The sequence below is a fragment of the Strigops habroptila genome, chromosome 18 (genome assembly GCF_004027225.2).
Source record: "Strigops habroptila isolate Jane chromosome 18, bStrHab1.2.pri, whole genome shotgun sequence".
NCBI lineage: Eukaryota > Metazoa > Chordata > Aves > Psittaciformes > Psittacidae > Strigops > Strigops habroptila.
The window spans coordinates 6,036,349-6,057,564 of record NC_044294.2 but is presented as its reverse complement, the minus strand read 5'-3'; the positions used below and the strand labels follow the sequence as shown (position 1 = coordinate 6,057,564).

The window sequence follows — 21,216 nt, the reverse complement described above, 5'->3', positions numbered from 1 at the left end:
TGCCGGGAGTTGTAGTCCTCCCTCCGCGGGCAGGTGCGGCGGCGCCCTCGGGAACTACATTTCCCGGCATGCCGCGGGCTGCGCGGGCGCGGCGGCGGCGGCGGGGGCGTATCGAAGATGGCGGCGGGGGCGCTGCGCCCCGCTCCCGGCTGAGGCGCGGCGCGGTCCCTGCGCCTCAGTGCGGCGGCGGCGATGTCAGAGCCGGAGCACCTGGGCGGGAAGCGGGCCGAGTCGGCGCGGCTGCGGCGGGCCGAGCAGCTGCGGCGCTGGAAGGGCTCCCTGACCGAGCAGGAGCCCGTGGCGCCGGGGGGCGGCCGGGGCCGGCACCGCGGCGATGGAGGGTCCCGCGTCCGTTTCGAGGAAGGCGCCGTCTTCCTGGCCGCTTGCTCCAGCGGGGACACCGAAGAGGTGAAGCGGCTGCTGGGCCGCGGCGCCCGCATCAACACCACCAACGTGGACGGGCTGACAGCCCTGCACCAGGTACCGGCGGCCCGGGGCTGCCGCGGGGGGAGCTGGGCCCAGGCTGGGGGTTGTTTGGGGGTCTCGGCCTCATCGCTCCGCGCCGCTCCCCCGCGCCCCTCACCGGGGCTCTGCCCGCAGCCCCGGCGCGGGAGGACGCGTTTCGGGGGTGCCCCGGTGCTGTCGGGGGGCGTCCAGCACCGGCAGCGGGTTGTTTATAACCAATGCCCCATCAGTGTCCCGGGCAGCGCCGTGCTCGGAGAGGAGCGTGTTCCCGTCCTCACAGGGATATTGAGTAGCTCAATTAGCAAAAGCAAGCAGTGGGCTGGCAGAGCCGATTCATTGATTTTTGGAAAACTTCCTCATTGTGCTTGGGATCTGCTGAAACAGAGAAAACTTCCCGCCGGGGGGGGTGGTTTTTGCAAGGTCAGAAGCGTCTCCTCCGCTTCTGTGTTGTGTTGTATCAGAGTTGCCTTAAAACTCCCCAAACTGCTCTTTGGCAACCTCTGCAGAGACCACAGAGTGCCCGCGTCTCAGATAGGTGACATGGATTCTATTAATATTCATCCACATGTGCTGAAGGTGATAGAAAAGTGGGTGCAGAAGTTGGCTCCGGAGCGGTAAAGCCTCCCCTGTCTGGAAGCATGTGCTGTGTTTCACCCGTAGCTTGTGCTGTCACTGTGTAAATGAGCAGGAATGCGAGGGAGCATGTGAAATCCCTATCCTTTCATATTGGGAAACCTGTTGCTGTCGAAGGCTGGTTCAGAATTTAGCAGGGCTTGTGAAATCAGTGTCCCAGATTGTTGCATCTGGTCAGTGAAATGGATCTGATTTGACTCCAGGCCAGGCTCAGGAAGAACATTTTCTTAGCTCAAGATCTGGTAGATTAAGCATGGAGCGTAGCGACAAGACCGGGAAAAGCAGCACGGTCCAGGAATAACATCTGGAAATAATGTGTTTGTAAAGAATAAAGCACAAATAGCAGGATGATAATTGAGTTGATTGGGCTTTCTTCTTTGCTGAGCTGAAGCGTTTGGGACATGTAGGAGCTCACTTGCTGGTGGCTGCCACTGAACGAGGGGCAGCGATATTTATTCATTTTGTTCTGGAGTTCCAAAAATAAGTTATGAAGCAAAGAGCACAGGAGCTTATGGACCGAGGGGTTGAGTACAGCTTCAGCTGGCAAAGCAGTGAACTTTGTAATGGATCAGCTTGTTCTTTTTTTGGGATAGCAAATAGGTTGCACTGCGTTAGTAATCCCCAGTACAGCACGAATACATGTATTATCAGATCAATAAGCGATCATATAGGCACTAGGATGAGCCAGTTTCTGAAGAGCTGGTTACCGAAAGCATTTCAAGAAGCAAGAAAGCTGAATCCAAGGTGGGTAGAAGTGTGGTGGAGGTGGGACGACTTCAGGAGGGCTTCCCAGCCAGGGTTGATTGTGATCTCCTCAGAGGAATCCATGTATCTTCCTGATGTACGTACCATGAGGCTTGGCCAGCAGAGTATCCTGAAGTGCATTAGACCCACCAGACAAGGGGCCGTGATCTCTGCAAGGTCAAACCTCTTGACAAGGCACATATTGACAAGCAAGCTGCGACTGTAATTCTGTGTACCTAAAGAATGGTGTCTTAGGAGCTAAGGATGGGGTAACATTGCACAGTGTAACACCGAGGGCTTGATACTTGGAAGAGCTTTAGATGAGTGAGAGGCCAAGCAGATGGGAGCTGTACAAGCAACTCTTTCTTCAGCAACTTCACAGGCAGGGAGGTTGGCTTGACTTGGGATTTAGTAAGAACTTGGTTTCAATGCCCTGTTGCTGTAGTAACAGTTTCTCACCTGCACATCTCCAACACCACCAAAGAGATGTTTTTGTGCACCCAAATGGAACAGACACCCGTTTGTTAAAGGTTTGGTTGTACGTGTGTATCCTGAGTCTAGAAAGCTGTATCAGATGAAAATGCTGATTGTCACAGTTGAAGAGGTTGCTGTGAGTTCCTTATCACTGAGCAGGTCCGAAATAGGTTTGGTTTTATAGATGCAGAATGCTACTGTCTATGCTCAAGCATCAGCTGAGGCGTGATTAGGCTGAGGGTCCCCAGGGTGCTGCTTGACAAATGACATGAGTGTAGTAGACGTGAGGATGTTTTTATAACTTCTCTTAGTACTAGACCCAAAATGTGATGAGATACGGAGGGCAGATGGTGGTGACCACCTCCTCTGGTTTAATACCTGTAAAACCACGTGGCTGTGCAGTGAGGAAGGAAACCCCACATGTTGAAGAGTTGACTTCATCAAAGGGAAGGTCGGGTATAAATCTTTGGTTAAAGAACTTTCATATTAAGTGAGACTCACTGTGTACAAACAAATGTCTTTTTAGGCAACGGAAGCGTTAACACAGTCAGTTGACTGAACTTACCAGAGTTGGCATCAGCTTCTGCAAAGTCTAAGGCCAATCTTACAGCTTGGGTTAGTTTGCTCGACGTGCCCAGTGCCCCCAAATGTTCTGTGACATTCAGCAACAGTAAAAGTGCACTTTCTCTAACGTGGGCCGCTGTGACTGAGAGCCATTGTGTACTCGCTGGGTGAGGAGCTGTCTTGCCTATATTTAGCTGGGAAGCTGCCTTTTGAAAATAACCTTTGAAATTACAAGTGGTGCTTCTGAGCCTCCAGCTCGCGTCGTGCTCCTGGTTGGGAGCATCAGGTGCAGCATAAACCCACACCACAGGCCAGTGTCTGCTCCCTGCCTTGTGGCTTCAGTTATGCTTTACCTCAGTGCCTGCAAAATGCTTCTGGGTGAACACCAGTCCCATCTTCTCAGTGCTTAACTTAATTCATTGACTAGAGTGTCTTTTTGGCAATGGCTTTGTGTGTAGCGCAGAGTCACTGAGTCATAGAATGGTTACAGGTTGGAAGAGACCTTAAAGATCATCTAGTTCCAACCCCAAACACGAACCTGGCCTTAAACACTTCCAGGGATGGGGCATCCACAACTTCTGGAAGTGTTTAAGGAAAGGGAGATATTACCTAAGTGTGAGTGAACATTTGTAAATCAAGAAGACCATTACCAGTAGGTGAAACAAACTGTTGGTGACAGTTGGACGTCTTTGGTGTTTGGAGATGGTGGGAAGGGGGCATGAAATGTTTTCTCTTCCTCCTGAGCGACAGATGGAACATTAAATAAACTTTAATGAAAATTGAGTCTTAAGGCAAAAAGGTCTGAGGCTTCCAGTTGGGAAGGCGTCTCCCAATGGAACAGGCAATGCTTGGTCATCTTTAAGGGCTGATTCACCAGTGATGACAACAGAAAAGATTGTTTCTCCTCTGCTTGCCCTTTGATTTACCTGCTGTTTCCCTTTTGCCTCTTCCATGGAGACATGAGTTGCTCATGAAAGAACTCCTGAGTTTCTGACACTTACAAGACTCTTAAAAGTAGCTTGGCGCTTGCTTTTGATTTATTTTCAGGTGCTGGGCACTGTGGTAATTCAGCAGCTGCTCCATGAAAATCAGGTACTTTGTGCAGTGATTCTGGGTTAAACAGAGGAGGCTGCAGCCTCTCTGGCAGTCCCAGTGTAAGCCATTCCCCCTCCTGAGCCAGAGCTGTAACACTACAAGCTTGTCTAGTTGCTCTTCAGAGCTTTATGAAGCAGCATCCATGCTCTCTCTAATTGCAGCAGCCTGGAGACTGTTGGAAGAACCATTGAGGTGCCAGCACCAGCCCAAAATCTGGGAGATGGAGGGGATGGAAGACAGTTCCTATGTGGATTGGTGTTTTTTCCAGCTAGGGCATCGCTGCTAGACGTCATGGAGCAAAGGGCTGGAACTGCAGTGGTGGCTGAAGCAGCCTGGGTTTGTTTTACAGGGTAGCTGAGGTGGACCCGACAGTCATTGCCCACACAGTGCTCCTGCAGCAGCAGCTTCTAGAAGTTTCTTAATCACCGAAAGGTAAAAGCTAGCTTGTGCCTTGTGAGGGTACAACACAACGTGCATACAGTGGCATGGAAACACTCCAGTGCAGTACTGAGGTACTATATACACTATGTACATCACAGCTGTCCTTCAAGGCAGTTTAGCTTTTGCTCTTCTCGTCGGTGATGACAGTGTCATACATCAAGCTGTGTTTTTAACATTGGGTGGCTGTGTCGCCTAAAAATACCTGAATCCTGGGAAGAGAAGGTTATCCAGGGGGAGTCGTACCTTTTCCACCGCACTCTGCAAAGTGTCTTCCCGAAGGTATGCTTCTGCCGGTGAAAATAGAAGTCGCAAGCTGTTTGTACTGTATTTAACACTGCTCATCAAGTGAGCAAATGAGACATATGACACTGTCAAAAATAGGGCTTGTCACTAGGGTAAGTGAAATAGGGCTTTTTTAGCTTTCACTTATCAATGGGGATACAGGAGTATGGACTCTGAATGAAGAGAGAGAGCTTGGAAGCTACCTACAATACACCAGGAATGTATTAGACACAGCTAGTTAAAATCCGAAGGGCTCTTTTACCAACCTAATGCTTTTATTTTCTTGCTTTTGGCTTACTCAGTCTCTTTCTTGGCTTGATGTTCCATCCCTGTGGGTTAGTTTAATTGTCTGTCCCTCACAGCTCAGTTCCAAAACAATCTCCTAAATGGGCAGAATTAACTCTAGACTAAACAAACTAACCTTGAGCTGAGTTAGAGGCTGGGAGAAGCGCTGCTCCTGCAGCAGTTGGAGGAAGTGTGCCTTTGTTCTGGTGAGGAGCAGTTTCCCAACTGGTTAGTTGGGCTTCTGGGAGCTGAAGCCAACCGCAGCATTCACTCAGCTACTGGGTGCTGGGAGGAAACCTCCTCTGCTTTAGTAAGTGGATGGCTATTTGTGATGGGAAGTGTGCATCTTCATTGTTTCCTTCCTCAGCCTCTGTTTATCCTATGTAGCGATTACATGAGTCAAGCGCCGTTGCTCCCCATAAACAGTGAGCAAGTGAACTGGTAGGATCTTCAGCTACAACTTCCTTTATGGCAGCAGGTAGAGGTGCTGCCCCTGGTCCCGTAGTGCTGCCTGTGGAAAGGTTCTCATCCCCGCAGCAGTGGTGCTGGGCAGGCCAGAGCTCTGGCTGGAAATCTCCTTTGGGAAGCGAAGGTGTTTTAGGGAATGCTTGTTAGACTTCACAAATGCCGAAAGCTTCCTGACTTCTGCAAATAAAATCCTTGAGCCTGCATGAGAGGTGGAGCCAAGCCTTTCGTGCTGCACTCTTGTCTCAATTGACATGGGTTGATAAGATTGGAAGCCAGCTCGACAAAAACTGAGGCATGAGCAATGAAAGCAATGCCTGAAGGGTGGCTGCTCCCAACGGTGTCCTGCAGCTCCTGCTGCTGGGGCCGAAACCTGCTGGGACATTAAGGCACTGTTCATGTGCAGAACTCCCTCAGCTGTACCCTAGCTGGAACTCCCCTCAGCCTGGTGTTACTGTCACAGTTTAGAATGCCTCTTGCTTATTTTAACAGTGAGCATTAGGGGCTGGGCGCTGTTTCGTTTCCAAACAGGTTTAGAGACTTAGAATTCAGATTAGATACTGTGGGGCTTGTGAGGCATCTTAAGTGCTGTTTGTTGTAATATACTGAGATAATAACTGGCTAATATTAAAATACAAGACTTCTGAGTTGATATGCTAGCTCTCAATTGGGGATTATTACATACCATCAGTCACAGAGGCCTGTCAGACTGTGCATATTAGAGCAGTCTTTTTAAGAAGGGTGGGAGAGGGGAGTATGTAAGGAGTGGTATAAATCAGTATTGTTTTCTTTCTAGCTTTTGAATACAAATGAGGGCAGGGGGAGCATTAAATACTCTGAAATGTGTGCTCTACTCTTTAAAGAACTGTGTTTGTGCACAGGGCTGGGATAAGAAGTTGAAAGCAAGAGGAACCCAGCCCCTTCCAGGGGGACAGAGGCTCCCCGCTCCAGTTGGAAGCTGTTTGACCTGGTGATCGTGGTACAGCCCCAGCACAGTGAAGGTGCCCAGTACAAATCCTGGGGTCTGACCTGCAGTTTATTTTCGGCTGTCCTGCTGAAGGAGGTGCAGCAGCTGTCCCTGCCATCTCCTTTCTTGGGCTGCAGCAAACTGATCTGCACGGGGCTGGAAGGTGCCGCTCGCGGGAGGAGGTGCTCAGGGTGCCCCAGCACAAAACTCCACTTTGTAAGAATCCTGAAGGAACGATCTGGTGGGGATTTGGGTGCCTGTTTTTACAGGGCTCACTTCAGCACGAATGGATTTAAGAACAAACTCACGGTGGGTATAGTCCACCCAGGCCTGTGCAGAGACATGTTTCAAGCTGCTGTCAACAGCTCGCAAATGGTCTGTCGGAGCTTCTGGAGCACGACTGTGTGCTGGAGGTCCAGCCTGCACAGCTTAAAGTGCCATATGTTATTTCTTCCCCTTGCTCCAGAGGTGCATCTCTTACTGTGGTGGAACAGGACCATCCTTAAATACCGAATCCTTAAAACATGTTTGGGGTTGTTTTGTTTCCAGAGGAAATTGGCTTTTCTGGATTCCCAGCGTAATTTCCTGCAGTGCTGACAGCCGAGTCCCCAGTCAGGCCTCCCTCCCCTCAGCAAGCTCTTGACAGTCATGAACATCAAAATCCTTGATTCAGACACCTACACACTTTCTCATGACAGTGCTCATTGCTAACAATTACCTTGTAGAGTCTCACAAATGACTCGTCTTCTAGAACACACATCTGCGTGCGCTCCTGTTAAATATTTTCATGTTCAAGTTTTGAAAGATCAGCCTCCTTCCAGCTTCAAGCTCTCAGCTGAAATATAGTCTTTGCTTATCTGAAAGCAACTGAAAATTCACTAAGAGTAAGTGGTGTGAATATTTTTAATGCTGGTTTTCATAGTAGCTTGTTTCCTGTAGCCGAAGAAAACAGCCCGGTCCTGGCCGGCGAGAGGCTCCCCAGAAATGTTTCCATCCTACAGTAAGCTGACCTTGCAGGGGGACACAGGCAGTTTCAGCGTTGCTTTTCCAGCGTTCAGCCTTGCTCATAAATCTTTGTGAGATGCACAGAATGCAGAATGACCACCTGCCATTAGCTTTGTATGTGTCACTGCCTTTTCAGGGTAAAACTAAGCCGGGCCCCTCTCTGATACTCGGAGCCAGGGCATTGATTTGCCACAGTGATTGCTCACCATCCATTTCTGGAATCTGTCTGAAGCCACCTCCTATTTATAATTTGTCATTCCTCGCTGTCTTGGACAGCTCATAGGATTTTATCACAAAGCTTTCTGCTTTTTTACATCTGAAATCCTGTGATAGCAACATCTCATAGCACCAGGCCTTGGCTAAACCCAGCTGCTGGTTTAGCAAGAGGTGACTCCAGCAGGGATTTAGTGAACTGGTGGGACTTTGTGTGTGGGCTCTGGTCTAACCTGGTTCTGTCTGTGTAGTTTGGACTTGTAAATACAATACCATGACCCAAAGGGATGTAAACCAGCTTGAAGCTGGCAGGGCCTGCACACGGAGCTGTGCTGAATTATCCATACTGGTTTTGTGTCTGAGTTGATGCCTCCTGAAGTACTGCTGCAGTGTTCTCATGCTAGGGTCAAGGTATGAAGCAGGATTTCTCTTCCGCTTCCAGGATTTGAGTTCATATGAATTGTCAGCTTTACCCAAATCAGCTATGAATTACAGATTGATCTTGTGAGACCCCCCTTGCAGCCCTGTGTGCAGTTCTGGTGTCCTCAGCATAGGAAGGACATGGAGCTGTTGGAGCAATTCCAGAGGAGGCCACGAGGATGCTCAGGGGCTGGAGCACCTCCCATATGGAGACAGGCTGAGAACATTGGGGCTGTTCAACCTGGAGAAGAGAAGCTGCGTGGAGACCTCAGAGCAGCTTCCGGTGTCTGAAGGGGGCTACAAGGATGCTGGGGAGGGACCTTCATCAGGGACTGGGCTGTGACAAGTGACAGCTTGATGCTTTGTGTGAGACATGTTGACAGGGATTTCTGCCTCGAAAGGTTGCTGGGGCAGGTGGGCTCTGACCCGGCAGGCTGTGAGTAGTGGGACTTGCTTTAATTGTAGTGGTATAGCCACGACACTGCCCGAGTTACACCTAACAGACACCCTGCCTCTGCCAACAGGAATCATCAGAGGAGTCACTTTCAGTACTGCTGTGGCTTTGGGGGAGGAAATGGTCCAAATTTTTATCTAACAAACCAATTTTCTACCCCATTTGCTCTCTGGCTTCTGCAAGTGAGATGACCTGGTCTCCAGTGCAGACAGGTTCAGTGGTTTTGTGCTAACAACCAAATTTGAGCTAAGACGTTGCATTGGCACAGCCTGAGCCTGTCCAGGAAGAGGTGCTACCCTGAGCCCAAATAGGAGATTAAGTCATACAAAGTCATGTTAAATCAGATTTGCCAAGTGTCTGATTTAGTTTTTCTTTACGTGATGTGATGATGGCAGCAGAAGTTCCTGGGCCAGTGAACCACGTGCCCTTGAGCCTCTGAATGAACATCCAAAGTGATGTTGGTGCCGTTGGTATGATCTATACTTTGCAGTCATAAAACCATTTCAGTTCTCTCTAGAGTAAAGGTTAGAAAGTGCTGCTGACTTTCCAGGTTAGGTCTAGGTTAAACTTCCAAAGCTGGTTTCATCACTTGATGTTGGCTTTCAATTCTTGTCTTGCTTCATGTTCCTTCATCATGCTCTAAGGAAGCCAACTGGACTACACTGTGCTCCAGCCAGCTCTAGGTACTGGTGCTGGTCTCACCAGTGGTGTTAGGGGACCCTGTGTACCATGCACCAGCTCTGAAAGGTACAAGTTGTGGTCACAATTACTGTTTCAAAGACTCGAGAAGCAGAAAGTCAAATGTTGTGTGTCAGTCTCTTCCAGACAGTTATATTGATAGTCCATTAAAGCAGTTACCTTGACTGCCTCTCATCTGTCTGCTCTGCCTCCCTCAGACCTTGGCAGGTCTTTGTCTGGCTTTGCAGCCAGTTGCCCCAGTCTGTGTTGCTGTGAGGAAGTGACTGTCCCAGGGGCAGGACTTTCCCTTTGCCTTGGTTGACCTCCACAAGCTCTCCCATCAGGCTGCTTCTCCAGCCTGTGGAGGTCCCTCTGGGAAGGCTCCCCTGCCCCAGCCACTCCAGCTAGTTTGGTATCATCTGCAAACCTGCTGAGGGTGCTCCTGTCCCATAATTGGTGTTAATCAAGTTTGTTAATAAAGACAGGGAATTGTATTGGCCCCAGGATCAACCCCGAGGGGTGCCACTGGTAGTCAGCTGCCAGCTGGACTTTGCATGGTTGGTCACCTTCAGAGCCTGAGATCCTAGACAGTTTTCCACCACCTTATTGTCTGCTTCTGTGGTCCGGGTCTTGCCAGTCTGCCTGTTAGGAATGCTATCAGAGATGGTGTCAGGTGTGTACCGTGCTTACTCTCCTGTCATCCCACTCAGTCAGCTTGTCATTGTGGTGGGTAATCAAGTTAGGCAGGATTTGCCACTGGTAAATCCGTGCTGGCTGTTCCCAGTCACCACCACCTCCTGCATGTGGCTGGAAATAGCTTTCAGGAAGATTGACTGCATAGCCTTTCCAGGGACTGAGGTGGGACTGGCAGGCTCATAGTTCCCTGGATCCTTCTTACGTGGTGGTGGGCGGTGTTTGCATGTCATCAGGAACCTCCCTTTGTCACCAGGACCTTTGAAAGATGACGGTGACTTTGCAGTGACATCAGCCAGCTCCATGTCTGCATCCTGCCTGGTCCTGGAAGCAATCCATGGACTCTTCCTCAGAGACTGTAGCAATAGGACAAGTGGTGATGGGTTCAAACTGAAACAGGGGAAGTTCAGGTTAGATATAAGGAAGAAGTTCTTCCCTGTGAGGGTGCTGAGGAGCTGGCGCAGGGTGCCCAGAGAAGTGGTGAATGCTCCATCCCTGGCAGTGTTCAAGGCCAAGTTGGACAGAGCCTTGGGTGACATGGTCTAGAGTGAGGCGTCCCTGCTCGTGGCAGGGGGGTTGGAACTGGATGATCCTAAGGTCCTTTCCAACCCAAACCATTCTATAATTCCTTCCCCTTTATTCCCTGGCTTGGGGCTCTGGTGCCACACAAGGTAGGACCAGCCTGCTTTTCCTGAGAGCTGTCCTTGTCCCTTAGAAGGACGTGCCCCTGTGCTGCAGCTCTTCTGCACGGAGCCTCAGTCTTACCTGTAGCTCTTTGCATTGACCATCAGACCCTCCTGTGCACAGTGAACGAAACATTTCGGGGGGGTTCTCCTCATGTCCTTCTCTCCCTGATTTATTCTTTTTTCTTCTAAAAACTGGAAGTTGTAAGGAGAGGTCCCTGCTGGGAGGGAACAGAAGCTCTTTCGACTTGACTTGTCTCTTAACTTCTGCAGAGTCCAGTCTGGAGCCGTTGCTGTCACCTCCTTCCTGAGATCCTTCCATGCCTTTTGGTGCAAACTTGCACGATGACTTAACCAACGGTTCAGAGCTGCTCATCTGCAGTGGTTCAGTCTTAAGGCATGTTGTGACCTCTTCTCTTCAGGAGCAGACGGGCAGTGAGGAGTACTGCCAGGTGACAGCCCCAGGGGAGATGATGGTTGTGGATTTCTGTTTCTTACTGCCACTTTGGTGAGTGCTTCTTCCCCATCTCGCAGTACAGGCATCAGTGGCTCTCAGGGCTAAGGGTATCTCTTACCTTTCTTGGCTGCCTGAATTTTATTAATGGGCTTAGCAATTGTCTTCCAGTTGCTGAGGAAAGCTTCTTGCTGCTCTCTGTGCAGACTGCCTGGCGCTGTAGGAAATGCTAGAAAGCACCTGAACTGTCATTTTTGGCTTGGGAGTCCACTTTGGTGGAGCCCTTTTTAATTCCAGTCCAGCTACCAACTTAATCACTGCTGACTTCAGATACCAACTGTTGCTCAGTGCCATCCGAGTGCATCTGCTGCAGCCAGATAGAACTTACACCAACTTCTGCGGATCCAATCTGTGGAACGGGCGGAATTTCAGTCAAGAAAATTGAAAAGTGATGATTTAGTGGAATTTAAATCCTAATTATTTCAATATTGAAAGAATGATATATTGTTCCTTGCGATATATCCTCTTTTACATGGGGTGGCCTCTGTGCTTTCTCATCCCTATCATAAATCACTCTAATAGGTACACGCTGTATTCAGGGAGCACACAGCGTCATGGGGGTTTTTGAGGGAGTATTGGGAGAGTCTGAGACTTGGATACAGCTCAACTAAAGAGTTTCAAATGGCAGATCTGCCCCAGTTCTGCCATTGTGTGCTGAACAGTCTGTATTGCTTCTCAGCAATCGTGTCTGCATGCCTTCAGTCTTCTCCTCTAAGAGATCTCTTAAAATCCAGACTCAGCTTTCTGAGCTTTACCAGGCTGCAGCATTGACAGAAGAGGTTCCAGATCTGCTCAGACAAATGACAAGTGTCGGGTCTTCAGCACCAGCTGGTATTTGTTCAGCAGGAACTGGCACATGAAGTCTCGAAGCTATATTTTAAGTGGTGTAACACACCACTTAAAACAAACCCACTACTGGAGGACCAGCCCCGTCGATGGGAAGTGACCGTTCTCCATGTGGTGCTCGTTTCCATAAAGGACTCTGAAATGATAAACCCAAAGGAGTCAACAAGCACGTGGAGAGGAGAAATCTGCTTGAGGTGGTACATTTGGATTTTCAAAACGCTGGTGACAAGGTCCCTCTATGGAAGCCCTAAGAAACAAAGCTGTTGTGAAATAAAAAGCCATCTTATCATTAATTAATTAGTGAGAAATCAAAGGCTCTGAATGAAAGCTCAGTTTACAGGGGATGGGGACTTATCCTGGAGCCCGTGCTGCTCTGCAGCCCCGTGTGTGAGATGGGAAAGGGAACAGAGAGGGAGGTAACAGTTTTGATGGTGCTGTGTATTCAGGGTAATAAAATGAAAGCTGGCAGGGAGGGGTTTCACAACACTGGCTGGCAAAAATTGATCAGCAAATGGGAAGTACTGTTTGTGGGGAAACAGTGGATTCCAGCTGATATAGGCTGGAAGGGTTTAATATGATAGCATGGAAGCACTGCAGTGGGTAAAAGAGCTAAATCAGAGATTCAGAGCTATTAAGAAAGGAATAACTAAACCAGAAGTCGTAAAGCCAGATAAGATCATGTGTCCATCTGTAGACTGGCATGTGCAGAACTCTTTCGAGCATCTCAGTCAAATGAAGTCAATAGAAAGAGATGGGAAATAACAGCAACATGATTGAAGTCGTGGAGTAGCTTCCATTCCAGGCAAGATCAAAACTGTCCACCATTCTTCCTGTCTGGTCGAAAGCCACAAGCACAGATTAAGTGCTTGTAAGTTAATCTCCAGGTTGCCAGGCTCCAGGCTGGTGTGGCAGGAAGATTGCTTCTGCAATATAAAGAACAATTAAAATGGTATTATTTAATACAGATTAGAGTCAAGAAGAGAAAAATAGGGGGGAATTTATAAGGCCAAATACCTTCTCAAATATTAAAGCAGTAGTTTTCACATGAAAGTGATTTTTAGGAGGCTGGCTAATACTTTATGGCACAAATGGTGGGCAATTATGCTTTATATTTAATAGGCAATTTTGTTGAGTTTTTGGGTAACTTGCTGCAGAGGCATGAAGTTGATATTTCATCACATCCTCTAAACTCAAAGAAAGGATATGGATACAGATGGGCTATCACCTTGCTAATCCACGAGGTTTTGGGCCTTTTTCTGTTCCTGGCTTGCAGTAGCCTCAACCAGTATCTCTGACTGAGCCCAGTACCTCCGGGTTCCTGCAGGGGATGGAATTCATCTTCACTCCATGGTTTGCACTGGCTTTTCTTTTCCTTCTCGGCTGGCTGACAAACAGGATTTGATCTTCGCAGCCCTAAATGGTTTGTCTTTTAAATTTATATCACTCGAGTTATTCTGAACAAGCATTCCCTCGTGCTGAAAAAGATAAGTGGTAAATCTGCCTGTCTCTTGATGAGAGCCTTCAGGACCGTGCCAACCTCTATGCCAGCAGAGCCAAGGCTGGAACTTCAGAGCATATTGCAGGAGTTATTTTTGATCCCTTATTAATAGCTGCTATAGAAGGAGCCCTTTTCTTATGGCCAAATAGTGTCTTATAGCTCTTTTGAGTATTGGCTTGTCTTCAGTCTGCAGCTCAGGCCACAAAATCCATTCCTTTCCCTTTAGTTTAGGTGCTGTTAATCTTTAAGAAACTTGTTCCATGTTGCAGAAAGCACACAAGGAACAAAGAATTGACTGTAGTCGCTGGGAGGGAATCCATGTGCTGACACGATGCTTCCTGCAAATTGTGCTAGGCACTGAAAAATGCAAGTCCTGTCCAAACCAAGAACTGCTGCATTGGGGAAAATGAGGCATTTGAATGTAATCTGATTCCAGGGTTGTTTAAAATCCAGTGTTATGGTGATGAAACTCTCAGAGTCTTGGAGATCTGGGGATACCTGTTGTTGCCAAAGCTACGAGCCTGGTTAGTGTGACCGCTCAGCCCTTCTCTGGTCTAAAGCCTCTTTCCTATTCCTTTGGCTTCTTTGAGCAGTGCTCTGGTAGTTCTCCTTCCATCGTATGATGCTGGAGGCTGCATCTCTTCCTCTATGGTTTGTTTGGCCTTTTGTCACTTGCTCTCTCAGTGCTGGCTCAGTGGGGAGGGCTCCAGTTCCAGAGTTCCAGGTGCTGGGAGAGGTGGCAGGAGACCTTCTGCTCCAGTGCTCTGCACTGAGGCACGACCAGGTCTGTCAGAGCTCTTTCCAAAAGACAGTCAGCTAATCAGTTCCTGCACCCCTTCATGGAGAGCTCTCCTGCACCTCCCTGGAGGCTGCTCCTCGCCTGGCAAGCTCAGCACTTGGGGAAGCGCTTCTCGCTGTTTGACCCAAACCCACTTTCTTCTAAAGAAAACCAAACTCTCTGTTTTCCTCTGGTGGCAGTTGCCTTCAGAACAGCCTTCCCTCTACTGGAAGACTCTGTTTTCCTCAGACTTTCTTTTTCCTTGTACCTAGATAAAGTGGTTTTATTTAACCTTTATACTAGTGGATGTCTTCTGAATGTGCAGTGAGCCTCGTTGTTCTCTGGGTTCTTAGGAGTATGTTGCTTTCAAGTTCAATGTGCTACTTAAGTGGAGATGACTCCAGCCCAAGAATAATTTTCTTCAGGGCCTTGCTAAGAGCAGTTTGATGTATTCCAGAATGAGATTTGCTTGTTTCTTCAGCAGCACCCCACTGACTCATTCAGCCGAGCTTTAGTTACCCAGTGGGGATGGAGACGAGGGGATGGTAAAGCAAAATTAGACATAATGGTATAAATCATTAATGTTATAACAACATATTTAGTGTATGTTGCTTTGGAAGATGAACCCCCTGCACAAGCAGCGTGCTGCCTGCGGCGGGGGAGCCAGTGGGGTGCAGAGACATTGTCCTCACACGGATGAGACCTGCTTGTCTTGAGTGGTATCTAGTCAGTGATCCACGCTGTTGCTGTGTCTGTTTGTCCTTGGTTTGCCTTCAGATGTCTCCCACCTAAGGGTAGGAGCTTTCCTGTTCTGCTTTGTTGTAGGAACGTTTGCTGGGAACACTTTGGGTCTGGGTTCTGCTCCCCAGAGCTCTCCGCCTTCTCCGCTTTGGTTTCATCTCCCACCAGCAGAACGTGACCCCTTTGTTGAACAGGAGGAACAGAGCTGGGCCTTGTTAGTCTGTGCTGAGGAGGCTTTCAGACACGTGTTTACCCACGCTCAAGGTCCTGTGGTCCATGGTGGTTCTGGTGCTTTCCGGAGTGGCTGGAGTCCCTTTGGAATGGTGCCAGGGGCCGAGGTTACAGCGCAGCATGGAGCATCCTGCTTTCCCCAAACCTTTTACAACATCTTCTCTTCTTCTCTTCCCAAGTTCTTCAGTCGCCAGTTTCTTTTCCCCAAAGCACGGTTTATTTCTGAGGTGCCCTACAGCAACATGGTATAAACCACGTTTGTGATGGCACAGAAATCCATCAGAAATGCTTTTGGAAAATGAGGGAAGTTGTTTGGTCTTGTTTGGGTTTCTCAAGTGAAGCTTTTCCTCATTCGTACCCCACTCATGTCTACCACATCCTTGTTTAGTTGTGGAGACTAGAATTCCGATAGCCCGTTGCATAGGGGCCTGATGATATTTTCTAGTTTGTTTTGTTCCATTCCCAGTCATTTCTAGAATTTGCTTTGATTTCTGAGCTTGGGGCTGATATTTTCCTACAGCTATTTGGGATAATCCTAAGAGTCTTTTCCTGAACGCAGTAATAAGCTCGGAGCCTTTCATTTTGTGACGTGACGTTAGGTGTATTTTTTGCCTGTGATTCACTCGGCAGTTATCTGCATTGGGTTTCATCTGCCATTTTATCACCACTTGCTCAGTATTGTAAGATTCTTCTTCAAGCTCATCCTTTTCTTCACTCTTTTGAGTAGTTTCCTCAGCAAACTTTACCACCTCACTAATCACTTCTCCTTTTTAGCCACAGAGTTGAGATTTAGCTCTTGAAACAAGCCCTGATGTGGCTGCGAGACAGTGGTGAGCACGAAAACCAGGGGCCTGATGTCCTGCTGCTGCATATTGTCTATGAATCCACTGGAGGAATCTCGTCTTTCTTTTTGCTTGCATTCATGTTGAGGTGGTTCTGCTCCTATGAAAACATAGGAGATGTTTTCATCTCCTTCACCCTTAGTGCTAGATAGGCACTTGGTTTGGAGGAGCTCATGGTATGTCCCCTACAGGAGCTTTGGTGTCTGGAGGGAAGAGCAATTACTAACCCTGGAGTGACTTTGTTCCTTCATCTGTTGATAAACCAGTTTTTACCTGGGCCATGTGCACCATGAACTCTCTGTCTTGAGATAAGGAAGATGTCCAAGTCCACGGTAATGCAGCAACTAAAGACTGTCCTAGTCCTGCCCTTCCTGCTTCTCTTGTCGTATGCTTTCCGTACCAGTGTAGGTGCTTGTCTGGTCCCACTTTGAACAAGTTTAGCTCCCGGATCGATTCAGTGGGGTATCAGAAGAGTGTCAGTGGCCCTTGCTGGGGCAGAGGGTCTGCTGGCAGGTGGGAGATGGGGCAGGATGAAGGCAGCCCTGGCTTCAGGAGCAGAGCTGCTGTGAAACCCCTCCATGGGAGAGACTAAAGCAAGCCTGAAGTGACCAGCAGAGATTTCTCTGCCTGCCTCGGAGGGCTGCGGGTGGGTAACACAAATCTCACTTTCAGTTTGCCAAGTTGGAGCTAAAATCATGTGCCCCTGGTTTGTGTCTCTGAGCAGTTAGGAGAAGACCCAGAGGGAGTCCTCCCATGGAAGGTTATTTGCTGAGCATGGGGTGGCCTTGCCATGCCTCCCTACCCCATCTCACTGGTATGGGGTTACCTTGCCAAGTGGGTTGATAGTGATAGTATTTTATTTCCCCCGTTATTGACAATTGGCTTTGGCCTTACCAGGCTGCTCTGCAACCTCCAGTGGCTGTGCCAGCCAGTGGGGTGAGCGCCAGGCCTGGGCTGCAGGACCCCCCCTTGCTGGCCACAACCTAATCTAAGGTTGTGCTGTGTAAATTTAGGAGATGTTTATGGCAGGAACCACACATATGTTTTGCTTGCATTGTAAAAGTGCCTTTAGGAGCTGTGTTAAATAGGTGCAGTGTTACCACTGATGCAGCACCTGCAGAGCTGAGGAACAAGGTGGTGGTTAGCAGGACGTTTCTTTGCTCAGCAAACCTGCAGTAGCTACATTTCCATTTTCCACACAGGAGTGAAATGCTTGTGAGCTTTCTAATTACGGAATGTAGGGTTATTTCAGGCAGGAATGAAAATCTCAGTAATTTAAGGGCAGGATTTTATATATACTGTCTTGAGCCAGTGCCAGAGAGCAGTGGCTGAGTGGGAGAGAAATGACATACTTGGTGGCCAGAATGACTAAACTGGTGAGACTTGAAAAGCTAATGCTGCTCTACACCATTAGAAACTGGCAGTCCCTGCTTTTTAGTGACAGAAGGACTATTTTTAGTGTTGGCACTTGATCAAGTACTGGACTCATTTCAAGCTCTTCTCAGATGGTACAAAGTATTAGCCTCCAATTGCTGTTGAAATAATGGGTATTAAAAATCATGTTGGAATTAGGGGGATGGAGATGATGAAAAGGAAGGCAGTAAAATGATAATCTAGATTGGATTTTAAAGTCAGTCCCACATGGCCTGTCTCTGGTTTGGAGCTATGTGCTCTGCTCTGGGAATGCAAATGGTAAACCAGTCCATCCACTGCAGAGGAAGAGCAGCATGGAAGTGGAAAATCACTGTTTTGGGTCCTGTGTGAAAGAGAGGGGACTTAAGGGTAGGTTGCTGCAGGGATGGGAGCACAAATAACACAAGGTTGGAGGGGCTGGCATAAGAGATTGACCCCTGTGGTCCTTTGCATAGAGAAATACTTGTATCTGTGGTCCTTGCTGATCCTCCTAGGTTGGCCAAAGTGCTGTTTGACAAGAAGCATTAAATGAGGGGCAGAAAGGTGGCAATCCTGCAGGCCTGTGCCTGCCGTCCCCACAGGAGTAAAAGCAGGGCAGTCCAGCTTCAGTAACACTGTGTGAGTGTCCAACTGCCCTTCTCTTTCTTCACAGCAGCAGCTCCTGCTCATCCTAAAGCAAGAGGTGGCAGCTTTGGTAGCTGAGGGCTTCCTTGGTGGGAGCAGCTATGACCCGGCGGTGGTGGAGCACGGGTGGTGCTGCAGCATTCCCTGGTGGTGCCATTGCTGCACCAGGTCCTGAGAGTCACGCAGCCGTCCCGCTGAGCCATCCATAGCCTAGTGCCGTAGGTATTTACATCCACCTCCTTGTAAATAAGTTGACATCCCCAGTGCATCTCTGAAGGTGTGGAGAGCTTCTATTCAAAACACTTCTCCACCTGACATTTCCTGCTGCTGTTTCAGCTTGAAACTGCTACGTGCGTGAGATAATTATGCCTTTGCACGTATTCCTCTCTTCCCTTGTGCTCTGCTGGGCTTTTTGTTGTGCTAATCATTGTAAGAGATTTGTTGTTGGTTTCTTTTGATGACTGGCATGGATACTGCCGAGTACTTGGAGTTGTTGTGGGGTTTTTTCCAATGGAAATATCTGACCTAATCCATATCTCTGTTCCTGCTTCCATGAGAAGTATGACTCAACCGCTGTTAAAGAACGAAGCACCATAGCCAATTAATCAGACTAGAAAATGAATAATACCTTTTTTATCTCCTTTCCTCTGCTCTCTTTAAAACAGAATTTACCTCTTTCTGCTGGTTCTAACACAGTCGTTTCAGACTTGGGTTTGCACAAGGATTTTAAAGCATAAAGATTTTAAACCTGGGTTCGTGGCACAGAAGTGCCCGCTCAGGGTGTTGTAGCCGTAGGGACAGCCTGAAGTCAAGGCTGAGAAGAGAGAAGGGAAGGTGCAAAGCTCCACATTTTACAGGAGCAACAGTAAGAGCTGTTTGTTGTTCCCCAAACCACTGGTGAGTGTCATCTGTGCTGCCAGAGATACGGGATCACTTGGAAGGGGAATTTTTGGTAGTGGCAGCATGCCCCCTAAAGAGTGGAGCTGTGATCATGAGACACAATGGCAAGGTCATACCTTCCCATGCTGACAGTCTAGTGGTGACAGTTGCAAGGCTATTTTGGGAGTGCTTTTCTCTTTGTTTTCTGTGAATTCCTCTCTCTGTGTTCCCACATTTAACCCTGATGCTGTCCAGCTGCCAGCGGCTGCTTTGCAAGGCGTGTTGACATCATGTATTTACTCTTACTTTGCGTTCAAGATTGATCCCCATCATCTCCAAGCTAACCTTGTGCCATCTATCTGAGACTTACGACAGGAGAAAACAGTAGAGAAATAAGTCATTTAATCCCTTAGATTGTGACCTCTGTGTTGTGACTTAACTGGCCTGCTAATTCTTCCAGCCCAGGGTGTTAAGAGTTAATGTTGCTGCTGGTATCAATATCATCCTCTGGTTTGCAGTAACTCTTTCACCATGTCTAAAACTTCCCAAAGTGCTCTAGTTATGCTAATCATACAGCATAAGGTTGTGGTGAAGAAAACCATCCCAAGCCTTAGGTCAGGAGGCACCTGGTAAATCTTGGTTCTTGGGGGTTTCCCCTGTGAGTGCAGTAAAGTCATCGAGGGTTGGATTCATCTCATCCTGGTTTGTGCTGGTCTGCAGGCAGTGGGGAAGGACAGGTACTGCGAGGGTGATCCATCCCACCCAGCTTAGACAGGCACCACTCTCTGGGCACATCTGTTTCTCCCCACGTTGGAAATGTGAAGGAAATAAATCTTGTGCAAGGCGAGGTGTGGGAACATATGGCTGGGGCAGGAGGGACCCTGGCAACCTGGACTTAAACCTACTTAAGCTGTTGTGGGAGTCTCAGGTTGAAGCCAAGGCTGCATTTGCATGCACTCACAAAACAGTCTGCTTTAGCTTAGCATATTTTATGGCCCGTGTTCACTGCAGTAACTCCCTGGCTCTTCATTTAGCCCAAAGAAAACCTCTTAATCAATTTGAGTGTGATGTGGATCTGTCTGATCTTGTCCAAAACAGTCGCACTCATAGTGTTATGAAGGGCTGTGCTTGGTTTGGATGAACAAAACCCACTTTTTTTGCCCTCTACCTGATGCAGAATCTTTTGCAGCTCACGGGTGGTGCAGCCTCTGCCACCCCAATGAGTCTAGGTCAGGTTTGCAGCATGAGAACATCCTTTGGAAGGAGAAAGCTGGAGGCTGGGGTAAATAAATCATCTAACAGTCCTGGCTCAGAATGGCTGCAGCCACAACACACGTCTGTGTATACTGATCCTTCCCCCCAGTTGTAAAGTTCCCTGGATTTACAAGAAACAAATACAAGTGTCTGTGTTTGTATCATATCTGCACATCTATATCATAGACACACACATCCACAGCTGAGAAAGCTGGTGAGAAGTCACTGTAGACCCTACCTGGAGCAGGAGGCATTGGATTAGAAGTCTCCTGAGGTCCTTTCCAAGTGCAGTGATTCAGTGGTGTGTGCTGCTGTTCTTAACCTGGCTGGCACTGTTGTGTGTTGAGAGTTGGGTACTCTGAACAACTGTGAATGGTCCCTACCCGGAGGATCTTAGCATCTGAAATACAAACTGTTCCACCATTTGGAAGAATGCAGTGGCTTTCTGGGCAAACCGACATGTGTGGAGCAGGGTCCTGAAGATCAGCACAAGAATGCCATACCATGGACGTGAGGTTGTATGGAAGAACATCTGAGATGTTTGTTAGTTACAGAAATTGGGATTAGTGGTGGAACAGAGGGAGACAAACCATTGTCAGGGGAGGGCTGGATGAGTAAAGAGCTTTGGAGATGGTATCGACCCAAGGGCTTCTACAAGGATGCCCTTCTTCATCAGGGGCTGGAGCGGTAGGACAAGGGGGAATGGGATCAAACTTACACAGGGGAAGTTCAGGTTGGACATAAGGCAGAAGCTCTTCCCTGTGAGGGTGCTGAGGCGCTGGCACAGGGTGCCCAGAGAAGCTGTGGCTGCCCCATCCCTGGCAGTGTTCAAGGCCAGGTTGGACACAGGGGCTTGGAGCAACCTGCTCTAGTGGAAGGTGTCCCTGCCCGTGGCAGGGGTTGGAGCTGGAGGAGCTTTAAGGTCCCTTCAACACAAACCGCTCTGTGATTCTGTAACACTTGATTTCTGGATTGGAGGAGAATCTGGTAAAAGAATTAATGATGGGGGGTTCATGAGCAGTTTAACAGGAGCAT

At 48.5% G+C, this 21,216-nt stretch overlaps 1 protein-coding gene across 4 annotated transcripts in view; it reads left to right on the top strand.

Annotated features, from left to right (window-relative positions):
- The first annotated feature begins 93 nt into the window (after window positions 1-93).
- PPP1R12B (protein phosphatase 1 regulatory subunit 12B) overlaps window positions 94-21,216 on the top strand; it is a 105,749-nt gene continuing 84,626 nt past the window's right edge. For 3 of the 4 annotated variants that reach the window (XM_030473566.1, XM_030473565.1, XM_030473564.1), the window contains exon 1: window positions 94-480. In XM_030473566.1, coding sequence (XP_030329426.1) covers window positions 193-480 — 288 coding nt within the window. In that variant the 5' untranslated portion in view covers window positions 94-192. The remainder of the gene's footprint in view (window positions 481-21,216) is intronic. The other variant, XM_030473567.1, reaches the window with a different exon arrangement.